Source organism: Notamacropus eugenii, chromosome 2 (assembly GCF_028372415.1).
Source record: "Notamacropus eugenii isolate mMacEug1 chromosome 2, mMacEug1.pri_v2, whole genome shotgun sequence".
Lineage (NCBI taxonomy): Eukaryota > Metazoa > Chordata > Mammalia > Diprotodontia > Macropodidae > Notamacropus > Notamacropus eugenii.
Genome location: NC_092873.1, coordinates 54987929 through 55002842, shown reverse-complemented (window position 1 = coordinate 55002842; position 14914 = coordinate 54987929). Strand labels below are relative to the sequence as shown.

Here is a 14914-nt window from a genome sequence, read left to right as displayed (position 1 = left end):
AGGCAGTGGGAATTAAAAAAAACAAACCCAAAACTCTGTTCCCAAGGATTTTACATTCTGAGGGGTTAAAAATAAATGTAGAGAGAAGCCAAACTGAATAATTTGAGAAAGAAGAGAATATGAAAAACTGAAGAACACTAGGAAAGGCGTCTGGTTGGAGATGGTGCCTGAGCACCACTAAGTCTTCCTTATAAGTAAATATAATCTCACCACTACTTAGAAATAAAGCATTAATGTGTCTCAAGGTTTTTAAGTGTCATTGAATTGTGGAAGTCTGTGTAGAAACTGTGTGTTTCTTGTACGATATGCCAGTCATACTTAATGTGGCAGGTTAATATTATATCATGTACCTGCTGCCTCCTAATTGAGATTTTTGAAGTGTTACTGCCAAAACAGATTTTGTGAAAATATTTTACGCTTCTAGAAAGATCACTTGTTTTATCCCAGACCATTTTTATTAGCTTGCTCTGATCAAACCTAGTTCTAAAACAGGATTAAAATTTGTTAGTTATAACAATACTTTTGATTTGTATCATTCCTATAGTTGAAAACTTTAAAATACTTTTACAAATTATCAAATAGGTCACTCAGTAGTTTAAACACCTTTGTGCATATTTTACAACCTGAGATTGATTTACTTCTTTTACCTAGAGTCTAATGGGAAAGAGATCCTTTGACAGAACTCCTAAGTCCCAAGGGTTCTGTACAACACTGGCCTACGTCCTGGAGTACAGCACTTTTACCACCATTACACCTTCATCTCTACCGTTCTGGTACCAATACCTACAGTTGTCAAGAATGATGTGACTTTCCCTTGGAAGATGAGGAGGGCTGTTACTTATAATTTATTCATGATAACTTGTACCAGGAGAGGAAATAATTCTAGGAGGAAGAATCTTTTTTTCATGAATTTGATTCCAAAGTATCTTCCCAGCAGTGAGGTCACTGTGCTTTAGGAACTAATCTTTCCTGAAGGTTTATTGAACTTTGGTGAATTTTTACCAGTTCTTGTGAGCTGCCTTTGGTCTACTAGGAGTAAGTCAGAGTGTGCGTTTTTGTAAGGCTTACATAACCCTTTTCTCATGAGGCAGGAACTGTATTAGTCTCATTTTATTGATGAAGGTTAGATGGTCCAGGTTGCCTATAGGCCTCATAGTATGCTGTATTGTATTTTTATTTATTTTCTCAAGTATTTTCCAATTACATCTTATTCTGGTTCTGGCCAGCACTGAGAAGTTTTGTGGGCTGCTTGCAGTGAGGCCTCTGGAGTAGATGACTTGCCCAAGGTCACACAGCTAATCAGTGTCAGAGCTATTGAACCCAAGGGTCTGCCTCTTTCCTTTGAGTCTAGAACCTTTACTGAATTGCCTTGTTGTAGACTGGGCATGCCAGCAATCAGTCATGTTCCTTTCTGTTGTACTACTCGAGAGGTGTGGTAGTGAAGCTGTTGTGTTGGGTTTTCCCCCCTTAAACAAAAACATCAGAAATCATAAATTCAAATGAATGTTGTTCCCTTCAGAGTAGACAAGTCACCTTGGGAAGCTCCATGTGGATTCCAGTGCTCAAAATGGTTTGGGACCTCTGTAGGAATCTGTTTCAGAGCCTGCTGCACATTCTTTGGAACACCCTCAGTTGGGGTAAATTGTCACCCCTGGAGGAATGATTTGATTTTTAAAAACAGCCAAAATTTGTTCTGGGCCAAATGTGGTAAATAAGATGGGTGATCATCCTGGATAATACTGGTTTGGAATTTTAAAAAATGAAGCATGGCTATATAATAATTGATTTTCTCGTGTAGCTCCCTATGAAGGTGGTTCCCAAAGAGAATTTCTAAATAGCATTTGAGCAAAATTAGAATTCAGGGGATCAGTAGAACTAGTGGAAAATAGCACTCATGATAAGTGTTTGGTCTCACAACAACCATCGAAGGTAGACAGTACAACTTTTATCTCCATTTTACAGATGAGGAAGCTGAGGCTCAGAAAGGTAAAATGATATACAGCTAGTAAGTGGCAGAGCTGGGACTCAGACCCAGGGCTTCTGACCCCATTCTGACCCCATTCCCAGTGTCCTTCCCACTCCCCACGACTGCCTCTCCAAACGTATAGCCTCTGAAGGTGACTACTTTGAAGGGGACAACATTTATTTGCATGTACAAGTTCTGGTTTGTTAAAAATTAAATCTTAGAGTCACACTTCTGGTATGTTCTTTGATTTTTCTGAGGAAGAAAAAGCTAAGGGAGTATTTTCCACAAAACTGTCTAAAACTCTTATAACCAAGTGATTTCTTCTCCCCAGGCGAGATTTCTATAAGATTCTAGGAGTACCTCGCAGTGCATCTGTAAAAGATATTAAGAAGGCCTATCGGAAACTGGCTCTCCAGCTTCATCCTGACCGGAACCCTGATGACCCACGAGCACAAGAGAAGTTCCAAGATCTTGGGGCTGCCTATGAGGTTAGTAAGAAAATGCACCTGTCACAGGTACTCCGACATCTATCTGTCACCGAGCAGGACTCAAACTTTTTGCTTGGGGAGCTTCCATCTTAAGTAGGGCAGGTGGAAATATAAGGAGGATTTAATGCTAAACCATATGTGGCCACCATACTCATCTTCCTAGATAACTTATGCTTTGTTTTCCTTCATTTCCATCAGGAAAGTGAAGGTGAAGAAACAAATGGGACCTAGGTATACATCTTTGGGGAGCTGGAGCTAAAAAAAATGGTACCGCTTTTGACTTACCTTTCCTCTAATGAAGATATAATGAGCCACCTCACTGTGTGCTCACTATGCTCAGGGATCCTTTTTCTCTTCTAGCAAAATGACCTTGGTGAAAGGTAAATGAATTGCCCAAGTGGGGGAGTGAGAATTCTTGAATTCTTACTTCTTCCTCCTTTTTGCTAGAAAGGAAGTAATGGAAAACAAACATGAAAATTAACCTTAGTGGTAGAAAATACTCTTAAGGGGAAGGTGTTGATAGCCACTAGTCTTTCTGATGCTTGTGCTTTGTAGCTTAAGACAGAGTTCTTATATCCCCTCCTAGGTTGTAAAAGCACACCCCAGGTAACCAAGCATCTATATAAGCATGAAGTACTGGTTTGTTCGTCAGTGAAACTCAGGGCAGATCTGGTTCCTTTAATATTGCTTCCTTTAACTCTATAACTCAAGTACAAGATCCTGGCCCTGCCTTATACCAGCTGTGTGTGACCTTGGGCAAGTCACTTTTTGGGCCTCAGTTTAAAATTTGTATAATGAAAGTGTTGGACAAGGGATTTCCAAGGTTTCTTCTACCTCTTGAAATCCTGTAATCTTCCTTTTACACATAGTTCAAGAAAATTATATGTGTTATCTTTCAAAACTAGCACTTTTGTCCTTCTCTGCAACCATACTTACTCTCCTTCAACACTGCATATCATTTGGATGAGTATCTTTTTGCAGAAATTCCAAAGCTAACTGTAAGCTCTTCTTATGCTAACAGTCCACATTTATGCAGCTTACAGCTTCTCCTAACTTCAATCAGTCTTACATAGGCTCTTCCCCCACCCAGAGCTCTGTCTCATTATTAATAATCTCATGGCCCACACATTTGACTCTACTCATTAAAACTATTAGACACTTTTTCTCTTCAAGATCTTCTTCTCAGTCCCAGTGTGAACACCTATATTTTTTAACTAGAATCTTTTGGGCTAGATATATCATCTTGCACTAGGAGCATCTAATTTTTGAAATTCTACATAAAAACTTGTGTGTTCCCTTTCCATTAAATTTTATTCAGCCGTGATTCTCATTCATTCTTAGAATGTTCAAAGGACAGGAATATTACAGAATCTAGATAATTGAGTATTTAACACTTGAGCCTGTCCCTCACCAACCCTCGGTATACCACAAGCAACAGCCGTTTTTTTTCCTTAAGAAGATGCCTGTTAGTTTAGATAAGGAAGCCTATGATGGTCCCTTTTATCCAATATTATTATTGATGGTGCAAGAACACAACAATTGATATCTTGGTGACTCATTGGCCTCTAGTATTCACAGGTCAGGTATGTACTCATTCATTTGTGAAGTGAGGGATTTAGCCTAAAAAATAGCTCTCTTTTTGGTAGTGTACAACTTCAAAGCACTTTCTTCACAACTTTGTTATGTCATAAGTTTTTAGAAATTGAAAGCCCTCAAAGCCCTTCAAGTGAAATCCCTTCATTTTAGGATGTGGGAATTGAGCCCAGAGAGGTTTTAGCACCTGGACTAGCATCACACAGTTAATAAGTGTCAGTGGTAGGATTTAAATCAGGTCTTCCTGACTCTAAGACTTTGAAACTAACATGTTAGGTACATCTCACCCTGTCTCCCCATGTCTTGGGCCCCCTAATTTTAGACATGTCTCAGTGGATTTAGAAAAACAAACACAAAACTTGAATAAGTCAAGGGAAACCAGGACCACCTAAAGCTTGAGCAGGTAACACGAAAACACTTTGGTTAGCAGGTCACTAGGATCTATTTTGATCTCCACATGGGCAGCCCATCCAGTAAGTTAGAATCATAACAGGAGGAATAATATAAAAAAAAACAGGGAAAGGAAAGAAAATGAATGTCTGTCTGTAGGCACAGATTCCTTAGTAGTCAGACTAGGAAGATGACAGCTGAGGTGACAGCTGAGGTGGTAACAGACAGGGAAAGTGGGACTGGGGGAAGTGGGGGCATTACTAGAAGTTGTGGCAGAGCTGGCTCTCTGGGTCTGGGCTGAGCTTAGAAGTGCTATAATTCTGTTACAGAACCTCAAGGACAAAAACCAAATGTGCTTTAATACAAACTTCTCTTGTTTATTGAGGAGGGATCAGTGATAATGCTTTACTAAGTTGAGTAAGTATGGTTTGGTTGCCCAGCATATGAAGAAACCATACTTCTGGCTTTCCCCCTTTTTTTCCCATATTAATAGTAATAAAGAGTCTTCAAGACTCACTATTGAGAAGCAGCATAACCTTAGAATTAGGAAAACTTGGATAGTCAGGTGACCAAAGAGTCAGGACAGCCTGGATGTAAGTCCTGCTTCCGTTCTGTCCTGGTAGTGTGACCCTTAACGATCAATTCACCTCTAAATCACTACCCCAACCCACTCTGTAAGACTGAAATTAGCAGACTGCTTAGCAATCTATATTGGTGGAAGTACTTTCCTCTTTGGAATTTCCTTATCCCTCTTAAATCACAGGTCCAGACCCCAAAAGCTTACTATTAATCTGCAAAAGGTAAAGAAACTAGGCATTGAGTCATCTACTTTCTGTTACTTCATCAAGTTGTCATTACTAAGACAGTAGTAATAATTTACTGATAATGATAGTAAGTTGTAGTGTTTGTCCAATTCTAGGTATAATAAAACTGAGTGATCTAGTCCCTTTACCTCTTCCTCTATAAAATGAGGGTGATTGTTTCAGCCCTGACAACCTCAAAACCCTGTAGAAAGAGAGACACTGAGACTGAATTCACTTCATTGCCATAAATGAGAGCACATAAAGTAGACTTGAAGGTAAAAATATTAATGAAACAGGTTGTATCAGTTCTTCAAAAGGTTTGGGACTTTACTAGTGCTAGTGTAGACTCTACAGTTACAGATCACAATCTGTCTGTGTCTTTATTAGCTGCTGTGGCCAGAATACTATATGGGTGACCCCCCACACCCAACCTCCCATCACTTTGTGGTGATGAGCCTCTCTGACCTCAGGATAGTGGACAAATAATATGAGCATTCCATGCCCCTACACCAGGGCCTTCTGGCATGGTAAGGACCATTTATTTCTTTTTCTTCTCCTTTGCCTTTGGAAACTAAGGACTACCTGCACCCCATAGTAAGGCACTGGAGTAGGATTTTAGTGGAGATTGTCCAACAGATTGATCATTAAAAGCAATGCTGAGTGCTGCATTTTTTCCAAGATTAGCTGCCAACAGATTTCCTTTTGTTCCTAGTTCTTTGGGCTGGCATCTGTCTTATGATACAGGCCTGCTTTTCCTCTTTCAGGATGCTTATGAACCACGTTTATCCCTCTGAATATGTGTGCAATATTTACAGTTGTTGCCATGATTCCCCTCTTCCCCATCTCGCACCACGCAATGTAGTGTTTGTATCTTCCTTCACTTCTACCGATGCAGCTTTTCCCCTTTTTTCTTGGGCCATTGAAAGAAAAGATTGGTTATAGTTTTCCCCTTCAGTCTGCTGTTCAGTGGTAATTAATCATATTAAAATGGAGATTGTATAACACATTACTTTGAGGACATCTGTAATAAAAAGCAAATACTTGTTAGAAATAGGAAAAATTTGCAGGAGTTTATGGAACCATCAAGGGATTAATTCTAGTTAATGTTTGTAACTCTCTAAGGTTTCAAGATGCTTCATGTCCATTATGTCATTAAAGGAAATGTAAGTAGATATTGTTACATCAGTATTAAAAGAATTAGGGGAAGACCTCATTGTATGAGGCAGATCTTATGAGGAACTTGGACCAGCATCATCCAGAATAAGAAAGCAGAATTGTTCAGCCTCACAAAGGGAATGCCTGCAGGATCCCAGGGAGGGAGCTAGGAGCCTGCCTCCAGTGCATGAAGACTGAGGAGACAGTGACACCTGGCTGTTGACCCAGGGGACCTCTTCAGTGATAGGGAAGTAAGAAAAGGGGACGGTTTGAGCGAGGGAGGGTACAAAAAATAATCTTACTCTGACTCAATAATCCAGTTGGAGGGAGGGTACCATATAGCACTTTGTCTCTCTAATTTTCTGTCAGACTTTGACCATCATTCAGATTCATGTAGCCTCACATGATCATTGGCAGTGTATGCTCCATTCTTCTGGTTTTGCTTGTTTTAAACTTTACCTTCTTTGACAAAGGTCTCTCCAATTACTTTGTAGTCCTTGTATTTGGTTATTTTAATTAGATTATTCTATTCATTACATTAATATTTCTCAACTTTTTAAACCATTTCTCTACTGTTGGTCTTTTAAGTTGCTTTTAGGGTTTTTTTGCAATTACATATACTATGATATTATGAAAACTTTTTAACGGATAGCTCTAAAAAACCCCAAACGCTATCAAGTATATTCCCAACAACTGAATTATTGAGCCAGGTTTTATCCCTTAACTTTCCTCCCTCCATATCCAATCACTTGTCAAGTTCTGTCATTTCTAAATTCCAAGCAGTTTTGATGTGTCTCCTTTTCTCTGACACTGCCACCACTTGTCTGGGCTCTCCTCGCCTCTTGCCCGGACTATTTCAGTAGCCTGCTGGTTGGCTTTCCAGCTTTGAGTCTCTCCTTATTCTAGACTAAACTGGCAAACTGATCTTCCTTAAATGCAGATCTGGCTTTGTCACTTCCCTTCCCCCCATTTATTCAAGTTCAGTGATTCCCTGTTATCTCCAGGATCAAATATAAAATCTTCTATTTGGTTATCAAAACTCTCCATGACCTTGCCCCTTCCTGCCTCTCCAGGCTTCTTTCTCCCCTATATATTCTGCAGTCAAGTAATACTGATCTTCCTGCTGTTCCTCACACTAGACACTTCAGCTTCTAATTCCAGACATTTTCATTTGCTGTCCCCCATATCTGGAACTCTCTCCCCCTCACTTCTGCCTTCTAACTTCTGTCTTCATTCAAATCCCAGCTAAAGTCTCACCTTCTGCAGGAAGCCTTTCCCCTGGTTCCCTGTGGTCCTAATGCTTTCCCTCTCTTTATTATCTCCTTTTTTTCTCATACATCATTGTTTGCATGTTATGTCGCCCATTAGACTGTGAGATCCTGGAGACCTGGAACTATCCACTTTTCTTTTGTATCCCTAGGGCTTATCACAGTGCCTGCTCATAGCTGGCATTTACTGAATGCTTGTTGACTCACTCACTGGTTGCTACATCCCACCAAATTGCTCTCCAGAAAGATTCTACAGGTGATTCCACTGTGGCTCCACAACCTTGCCAACTTTGAGTTTCATTATTATTAAATATTTTTGCCAATTTGTTTGGGAACTGGTATCTTAAAGTTATCATTGAAATATCTTTGAATATTAGTGAGTTTGGCATTTTTTGAGTGACTATTAATAATTTATGTTTCCTATTTTGGGAATTCTTTGTTTATAGCTATCAACCATTTGTCCATTGTGGTCTGGAAATTACTACAGTTCCTTACATAGTTTGAATATCAAGTTTTTTTAATCATATTTAGAATATCTATAATCTGAGTGGTTTAGACTCTGGCTGCAGCAACTAAGATTACAACCTGTTCATGCCTGTGCGTCCTATGCATCCCTTTTGTGTGGCCTCCCACAAGTTCACCACAGCATTCTAGCCCAATATACTAAATCCTAAAGGCCTTGCTGGCTTTTTTCTGATATTGTAATCATGATGGTAGAACACCTGGGCTGTCCATCAGTTACCCCTCAATCTTATGTGACCAGTCCATTTTATTTTTCAGTCATACATTTCTTTGATGACATATCTTCTTCAGGTCTTTCTGGTTCCTTATTTGTTCTATGTTACAGCCTTCTTGTGCCCACGATGCATGTCTCCATTATGCTTTGAGTGATACTAGTTTTAATTTTGTTGGAGATTCTTGTTACATGACTCATATCCATATAGTATATTTGCTATGAATTTTTTCCCCGTAAATCTTAGATTAGCTTTTCATTGCCACCACCCAAGAATTCAAAGGGAGAAAGATCTTTTTTTTCTTTTAAAGATATTTCCAAGGGTTAAAGTCAGTCCACACTTTTCTCTGTTTCTCTAGAAGTACCTCCTTTATCCCATAAGTCCTGTCCAGTGTAGCCCATTGCATGTGGTCATTTCAGATTTCAGGTACATGACTTCTTGTATGTCATGTGCATGAGGAATTGTGTATACTGGATAGAAATCAGAAAGGGTCTTGGGTTACTCAGTTTGCTTGGGATAGCTTTGCAAGTTTTGTCAGAGAGGGCTTGGAAGGAATTCCATATCAGCTATTCCCCCTTTGTGTTTCTAAGGGCCCTTTTTTCAGCCTCTGTCCTTCTGGTTAAAGTTTTTGCTAGTTAACTTTCACCATTCTTTTTAGTCTCTAGGAGCTTGGTCCTTTTCTGTTGGATTCTTGTCCTCTTTGGCATGTCTGAAACTACCATCCAGATGACCATGCACCTCACTTATATAGCTCGAGGGATGATTTTTGTTTATTTGCTATATTTTATTATACTCAAAGAGATTGTGGTCCTGATGTTTTCTTTTGGTTGGAAGGCCCCCAGTTCAATTCAGGTAGCATTTATGAAATGTTTGCTATGTTCCAGGCACTATGCTAGGAGCTGAGCATACAGATATAAAAAGAAAATGGCCCTGATCCTAGGAAGCTGATAGTAATGTATGTTACATGAAAGTACTTTGGTGAGAGAATGGGAAAATAGGAACACCTGGGAGAAGGGGGCAGGAAAGTGCCACTTGGGAGGTGACACTTGAGCTGAGCCTTGAGAGGAGTTAGGGGTTCCAGGAAGCCGTGGTGAGGAAGAAGCACTCTCCTGTGCAAAGGCACACAGGTGGGACATGCAATAGCATTGACAGGAAGCTGTGCATGCACCATGTTGATGAGTGTGCGCCATGTGCGAGGCCAAGGGAAACAGACCAGGCTAGAAACCCAAGTTGGAGGCAGATCTTTAAAGTATGCAGATGTCCGAAGTGGTTGTATTTTATCCTAGTATCGATAAGGAGCCACTCTTAAATGAGAGTGATATGGTCAGACTCATGCTTTAGGAGCATCAATCTGACAGCTGGGGGAAGGATAAATTGGAGAGAGGAAATGATGGGGGCAGAGAGACCAATTAGGAGGCTTTTAGTGGTCCAACTGAGAGTTGATAAGACCACACTTCACGATGCTTTGTGAATAGAGAAGATAGATATGGGAGAGAACTCTGGGGGTAAAATCAATACTATTTAGCATTTATAAGGCATTTAAAGTTGGCAAAGCATTTTATGAATATTATTTTCCCCATTTTACAGATGAGGAAGATGTAAAAGACAAAGGTTAAGTGACTCACGCAAGCAGGAGGTATCTGAGGTCAGATTTAAATTCAGACTGTCCTGACTCCAGATCTAGGGCTCTACCCCACCCCAGCTGACAATAAAACTTGATAATTATTTAGTTTATGGGAAAGGAGGGAGTGGAAAGTAGAATTTCTTGTCCTTGAAGTTGCAAAGATGCTGGTACCCATGACAGAAATAGGGAAGTTAGGAAGTGGGCTAGGTTTGGAAAACACTGGGTTTGAGGTATGCCTGCCTATCTCAGCAGAGCTGTCCAGCAGGCATTTGATGAGGGATTGGAGTGCAGGAGAGAGACTCAGCATTTGAGCATTTCTTAATCTTTTTCTAATGAAGCATACTATTATTTAACATATGAACCATTGCTGATAATTAGGAAGTCATCAAAGTTATCTGAAAGATAACTCTTTGCTCATTCTTTAAAATTATCAAGGGTGGGGAAGACACCACAGCTTCTATTCATAATCTTGTTTCCAGGGTCTCAAAGACTTTTTATAACTCAGAACTTAGAATCATAAAATCATAGAACTGAACAGCTGTATATCACCTTGAAGATTTTTGATCCAACTCCCTCATTTTATAGATGAGGAGACTGAGACTTATGAGGAGACTGGCTTGCCAACAGCCACACAGTTTGTGAGTTGAAGAGCCCAGGACAGAACAAAGGTCCCTTCTGGTCCAGCATTCTTGCCGCTCCATCGTGTTGCTATATCCCTTGTCTAAGTTTGCCATTTGTGTTGCCTTTTAAAGTCATTACTCTTTTCAGCAGAAAATTAAAATGACTTATAGGATAATCCTCCCTCTGTTTACAGGTGGAAGTTCTCCATCAGCCTTCCATTTTCTAGGTAAAGTAAGTCTGGCTTTGTTAGCCTTTACTCAGAGAAGAAACTGGCTTCCTAGGAGCCTTGATGTGAAGGGAGCTGAGTAAATATGTGTTCTACTGCTGGGAGGGCCTTGAAAGAAGCCATGCAGGGGCAGTGAGCCCTAAGACACCCATTCTGCTGTCTTCTAAAATATACATCAACCCTGCAACTAATTGGGATCTACCCTAGGGGTTAGGTGAGTGGTTTATCCTAGGATGTTTGTAAAAAGTTTAGATGAAGATTACTTTTCATTAGAAGTCTTTAGACTGGTGTCAGGTCAGATAAATATCACTGTAGATATAACTGAGGTCAGCTGTTTCCAACTCCCTATCACGTGTCTTTTATCCTAGGTGCTCTCAGATGAGGAGAAACGAAAGCAGTATGATGCATACGGTGAAGAGGGATTAAAAGATGGTCACCAGAGCTCTCATGGGGATATCTTCTCACAGTAAGAAATTCACCTGTCTACAAACTTCCTTGCCTATAGGAATTATTCACTTATTCATGGCACTAGGAAGTTATTTTCACTGTTAGTTTCTAGAATGCGTTCTCTAAAAAATCAACCTTATAAAATAGAGTAGGAAATTTCACCTACGTACACTGATCCCTTTTTTCTCCACCCCCACTCACATCCAGCTCCATCCCTGTCAGAAGTGTGGGTGCAGTGATTATAGCCAGTAGTGGGAAGTAGAGAACCTTATAATCTAGCATTTACTGCATTCTCAGTGTCCTGGGTATATGAAGGGCTGAGCAACACACCATTCCTGTTGAGTGGTAGAACTGGCACATTCCATAATAAGATAATAGTATCCCTTTCTTAATCTTTGAAAAGCAGTATATGCCAATGTCACCTAGTGAGGCTGGAGAGGGAGCACCAGACCTGCCTGTCTACCCTTTGACTGAGGGAGACAAACTGTCAAATTGAGAGCTTTTCATGAACTACAATGATGCCGGGTAACCCAAAGTGACCACAGCTACCTCTGGGGCCTTTGATTTTGAAAGATAACACTGAGGTTTATGAGTGTGTGTGGGGAGAAGGGGAGGTGTTTAATCCAAAGTGATGCCTTTGTTGGATATGTTACTTTTGCTTATAGAAATAAGTCTTATAAAGGCTTCAGTGGAGACATTGTCTTTAGATTTTGGCTTATGTAATGACACTTAAGGGGAAAATGTGACATTCACAAAACTCAGTCTCCTCAGAACATGTGAGCAGCATAAAAGATAAAAAAGTTTGTTACCATTCCTTTTCTGGAATTACATACCTAACCTTTGTCTGTAAAAAGCCTTTGCCTAATCCTCCTTAATTTCATTTCCTCCTCTTTGAGATTATCTGCAATTTATCCTGTAGATAGATTTTATTCATATAGAATTATTTGCATGTTATCTCTCCCATTAGACTGTGAACAGAGCAGGAATTGTGTTTTGTATGTTGTTGTGTCCCCAGCAATTGTACGGTAATCTGGCATGTGGTAGGCATTTGATAAGTGCTTGCAGACTGACTGGAGTTGGTCTGAAACTTAAATTTTCCTCTCCTAATGATTCCATAATTCCTTGCAGTTTCTTTGGAGATTTTGGCTTCATGTTTGGAGGAAGCCCACGGCAGCAGGACAGGAACATTCCAAGAGGAAACGACATTGTTGTGGACCTGGAAGTTACTTTAGAAGAAGTATATTCAGGAAATTTTGTTGAAGTGAGTTGGACAGAATGGTTACCCATGTAGGCCTCAGAAATTTGCTAATGTGACTTTCTCGTCCCCATATCTTTCTTAAGAAAAAAACTTTGTGGGTTAAGAAATGTCTCAATTGGCCCATAACGTAGCTGTGTCTAGGAGGAGAGAGAGCCGTCAGGATCGTTGTTCTGGTCGCAAGGGTGGGCAGCTCTGTCAGAGGTAATTAACTTGGTTTCAGAAATCTCTTGTTCTGGCAACTTTGAGAAACGGGGCACCATGACACTCTTTGGATTGGGAGGGGACTTCACCAAAACAGAGCAATAAAATCCTATTCTGAATACTCCAGGGGAATGTTACTTCAGTGATCATGTTCTCAGTCCTTTTGGAAAGGAGATAATTCCTTTGGAACAGTTTGACTTTTTCATAAGCCTGGGTTTTCACATGTTGGGGCTGCCAGCAAACAGTTTCTTGAGGCATTTATGTCCCCATTCTGCCTGAGCCTTTGCCTTTCAGTTGAGTATTTAATTTTTTTCTAACTTAATAAGAATGATGATCTTCATATGAACTCATGACCACATCCATGAAGGAATTTGGATGTTTGGTTATACTCTAAAGAAATGGACCTTTTATTTCTTCTTACACATTAAAAGTTTGGATCTGGAGATTGTGAGGAGAGAATTCCATGCTGAGAGTTCTGAAACAAGGAAGTTATTTCATGAGAATAACCTTGAGATTAAGTCTCAGCTGTGACTGTGATAGCTTTGTGACAACTATCAGTGCTCTCCACATAGTAGGTACTTAATAAATGATTATTTCCTTTCTTCTTGGATAAATCAATGAGTCAGCTAACTATTCTTTTATTTGGTGCATGAAACCCAGGAGCAGTGGGCTGAAACAAGGAGTCTGGAGATCTGCCTGACTCCTCCTTTGCCTTCCTTTTATAGGTGGTTAGAAATAAACCTGTGGCCCGGCAGGCACCTGGCAAACGGAAATGCAATTGCCGCCAAGAGATGAGGACAACACAACTGGGCCCAGGGCGCTTCCAGATGACCCAGGAAGTGGTCTGCGATGAATGTCCCAATGTCAAGTAAGAGCTGATGGGCTCAGCCATTGATTCCGCTTTGAATTTCAGTTAGTGAGACTTTCAGTTTTTACACTTTCTTCATTTGCTCCCTGAGAGTCATTCCTTGTAACAGACTAAAAAAGAAAGATTAAAAACAAAACCAACTAATCAACATGTCACCCAAATCTGTCAATGAAGGCACTATTCCTCATTGATAGTTAATCACCAGTGAGTACAAAGAAGGGAGGAATGCTTATTGTCACATCTCTTCTTTGGGACTAAACTTGATCATTATCAGGCAATTACCAAACATTAATTAAGTGTTTTACTATGTGCCTGGAGCTGTGCTAACTACTGAGAATACCACAAAAGGCAAGACCATGGTCTCTGTCCTGAAGGAGTTCACATTTAAATGGCTCTAACATGTAGACAGCTATCTCTAGGCAGGAGATGGAAGACAGGGAAACTGGGAAAGGCCTCTCTCAGAAGAGGGGATTTAAGCTGCTTGGTGAAGGAAGCCAGGAGCCTTAATTGAGGAGGGAAAGCATCCCAGGAGTAGGGGAGAACCAGTGGCAGAGAACCGAGTCTGGAGCTGGAATGTTGGGTAAGAGATTGTAAGAAGGCCAATGGTGTTGGGTCATATAGTAGATCAAGGAGAGCAAAGTGTGTAGGAAGAGGCCAAGCTGCAAAGGACTTTAAAGGTCAAACAGAAGTGTCTATCTTGGATCCTACAGGTAATGGGGAGCCACTGGAATTTATTGAGTAAGGGCTGATGTGGTTAGATGTGTACCTTAGGAAGATCATATCAACAGCTGAGTGTACAGCAGTAGAGAGTGGAGTGGGGGAGGGACTTGAGGTAGGGAGACACACCAAAAGGCATGAGCTGAGAATCTGTACTTAGGGAAAAGAGAACACAGAACGCAGACAAGGAATGTGGAAGAAGAGACAACAGGATTGTTTTAGGAATTGTTAAGGCATTTAGAATTGTTGTAGGGACAGCAGATTGAATTTGTGCAGTGAGAGTGAGAGAAGGTGAAAGGATGACACCTCGATTGTGACACTTGGGGACTGGGAATGTGGTGGTGCCTTAACAGTAATTGGAAGATCAGAAGGAAGGAAGGATTGTGGGGAGAACATAGTCAGTTTTGTTTTGGACCTGTAGAGTTTGAAATGCCTACAGGATACCTAGTTTGAAATGTCTGTTAGTAATTACAGAGATTGGAGGTCAGAAGAAAGGTGAGAGCTGGAAATGTGGATTTGGGGAATTACCTGAATAGATTAAAAACCCTGGGGACC

General features: G+C 40.4%; 1 protein-coding gene across 1 annotated transcript in view; it reads left to right on the top strand.

Moving 5' to 3' along the window:
* The window catches only part of DNAJB11 (DnaJ heat shock protein family (Hsp40) member B11), a 28610-nt gene that overhangs the window by 2720 nt on the left and 10976 nt on the right, over positions 1 to 14914 (top strand). The window contains exons 2-5 of the mRNA XM_072640373.1: positions 2298 to 2454; positions 11237 to 11334; positions 12444 to 12576; positions 13500 to 13642. Of these exons, the coding sequence (XP_072496474.1) occupies positions 2298 to 2454; positions 11237 to 11334; positions 12444 to 12576; positions 13500 to 13642 (531 nt within the window). The remainder of the gene's footprint in view (positions 1 to 2297; positions 2455 to 11236; positions 11335 to 12443; positions 12577 to 13499; positions 13643 to 14914) is intronic.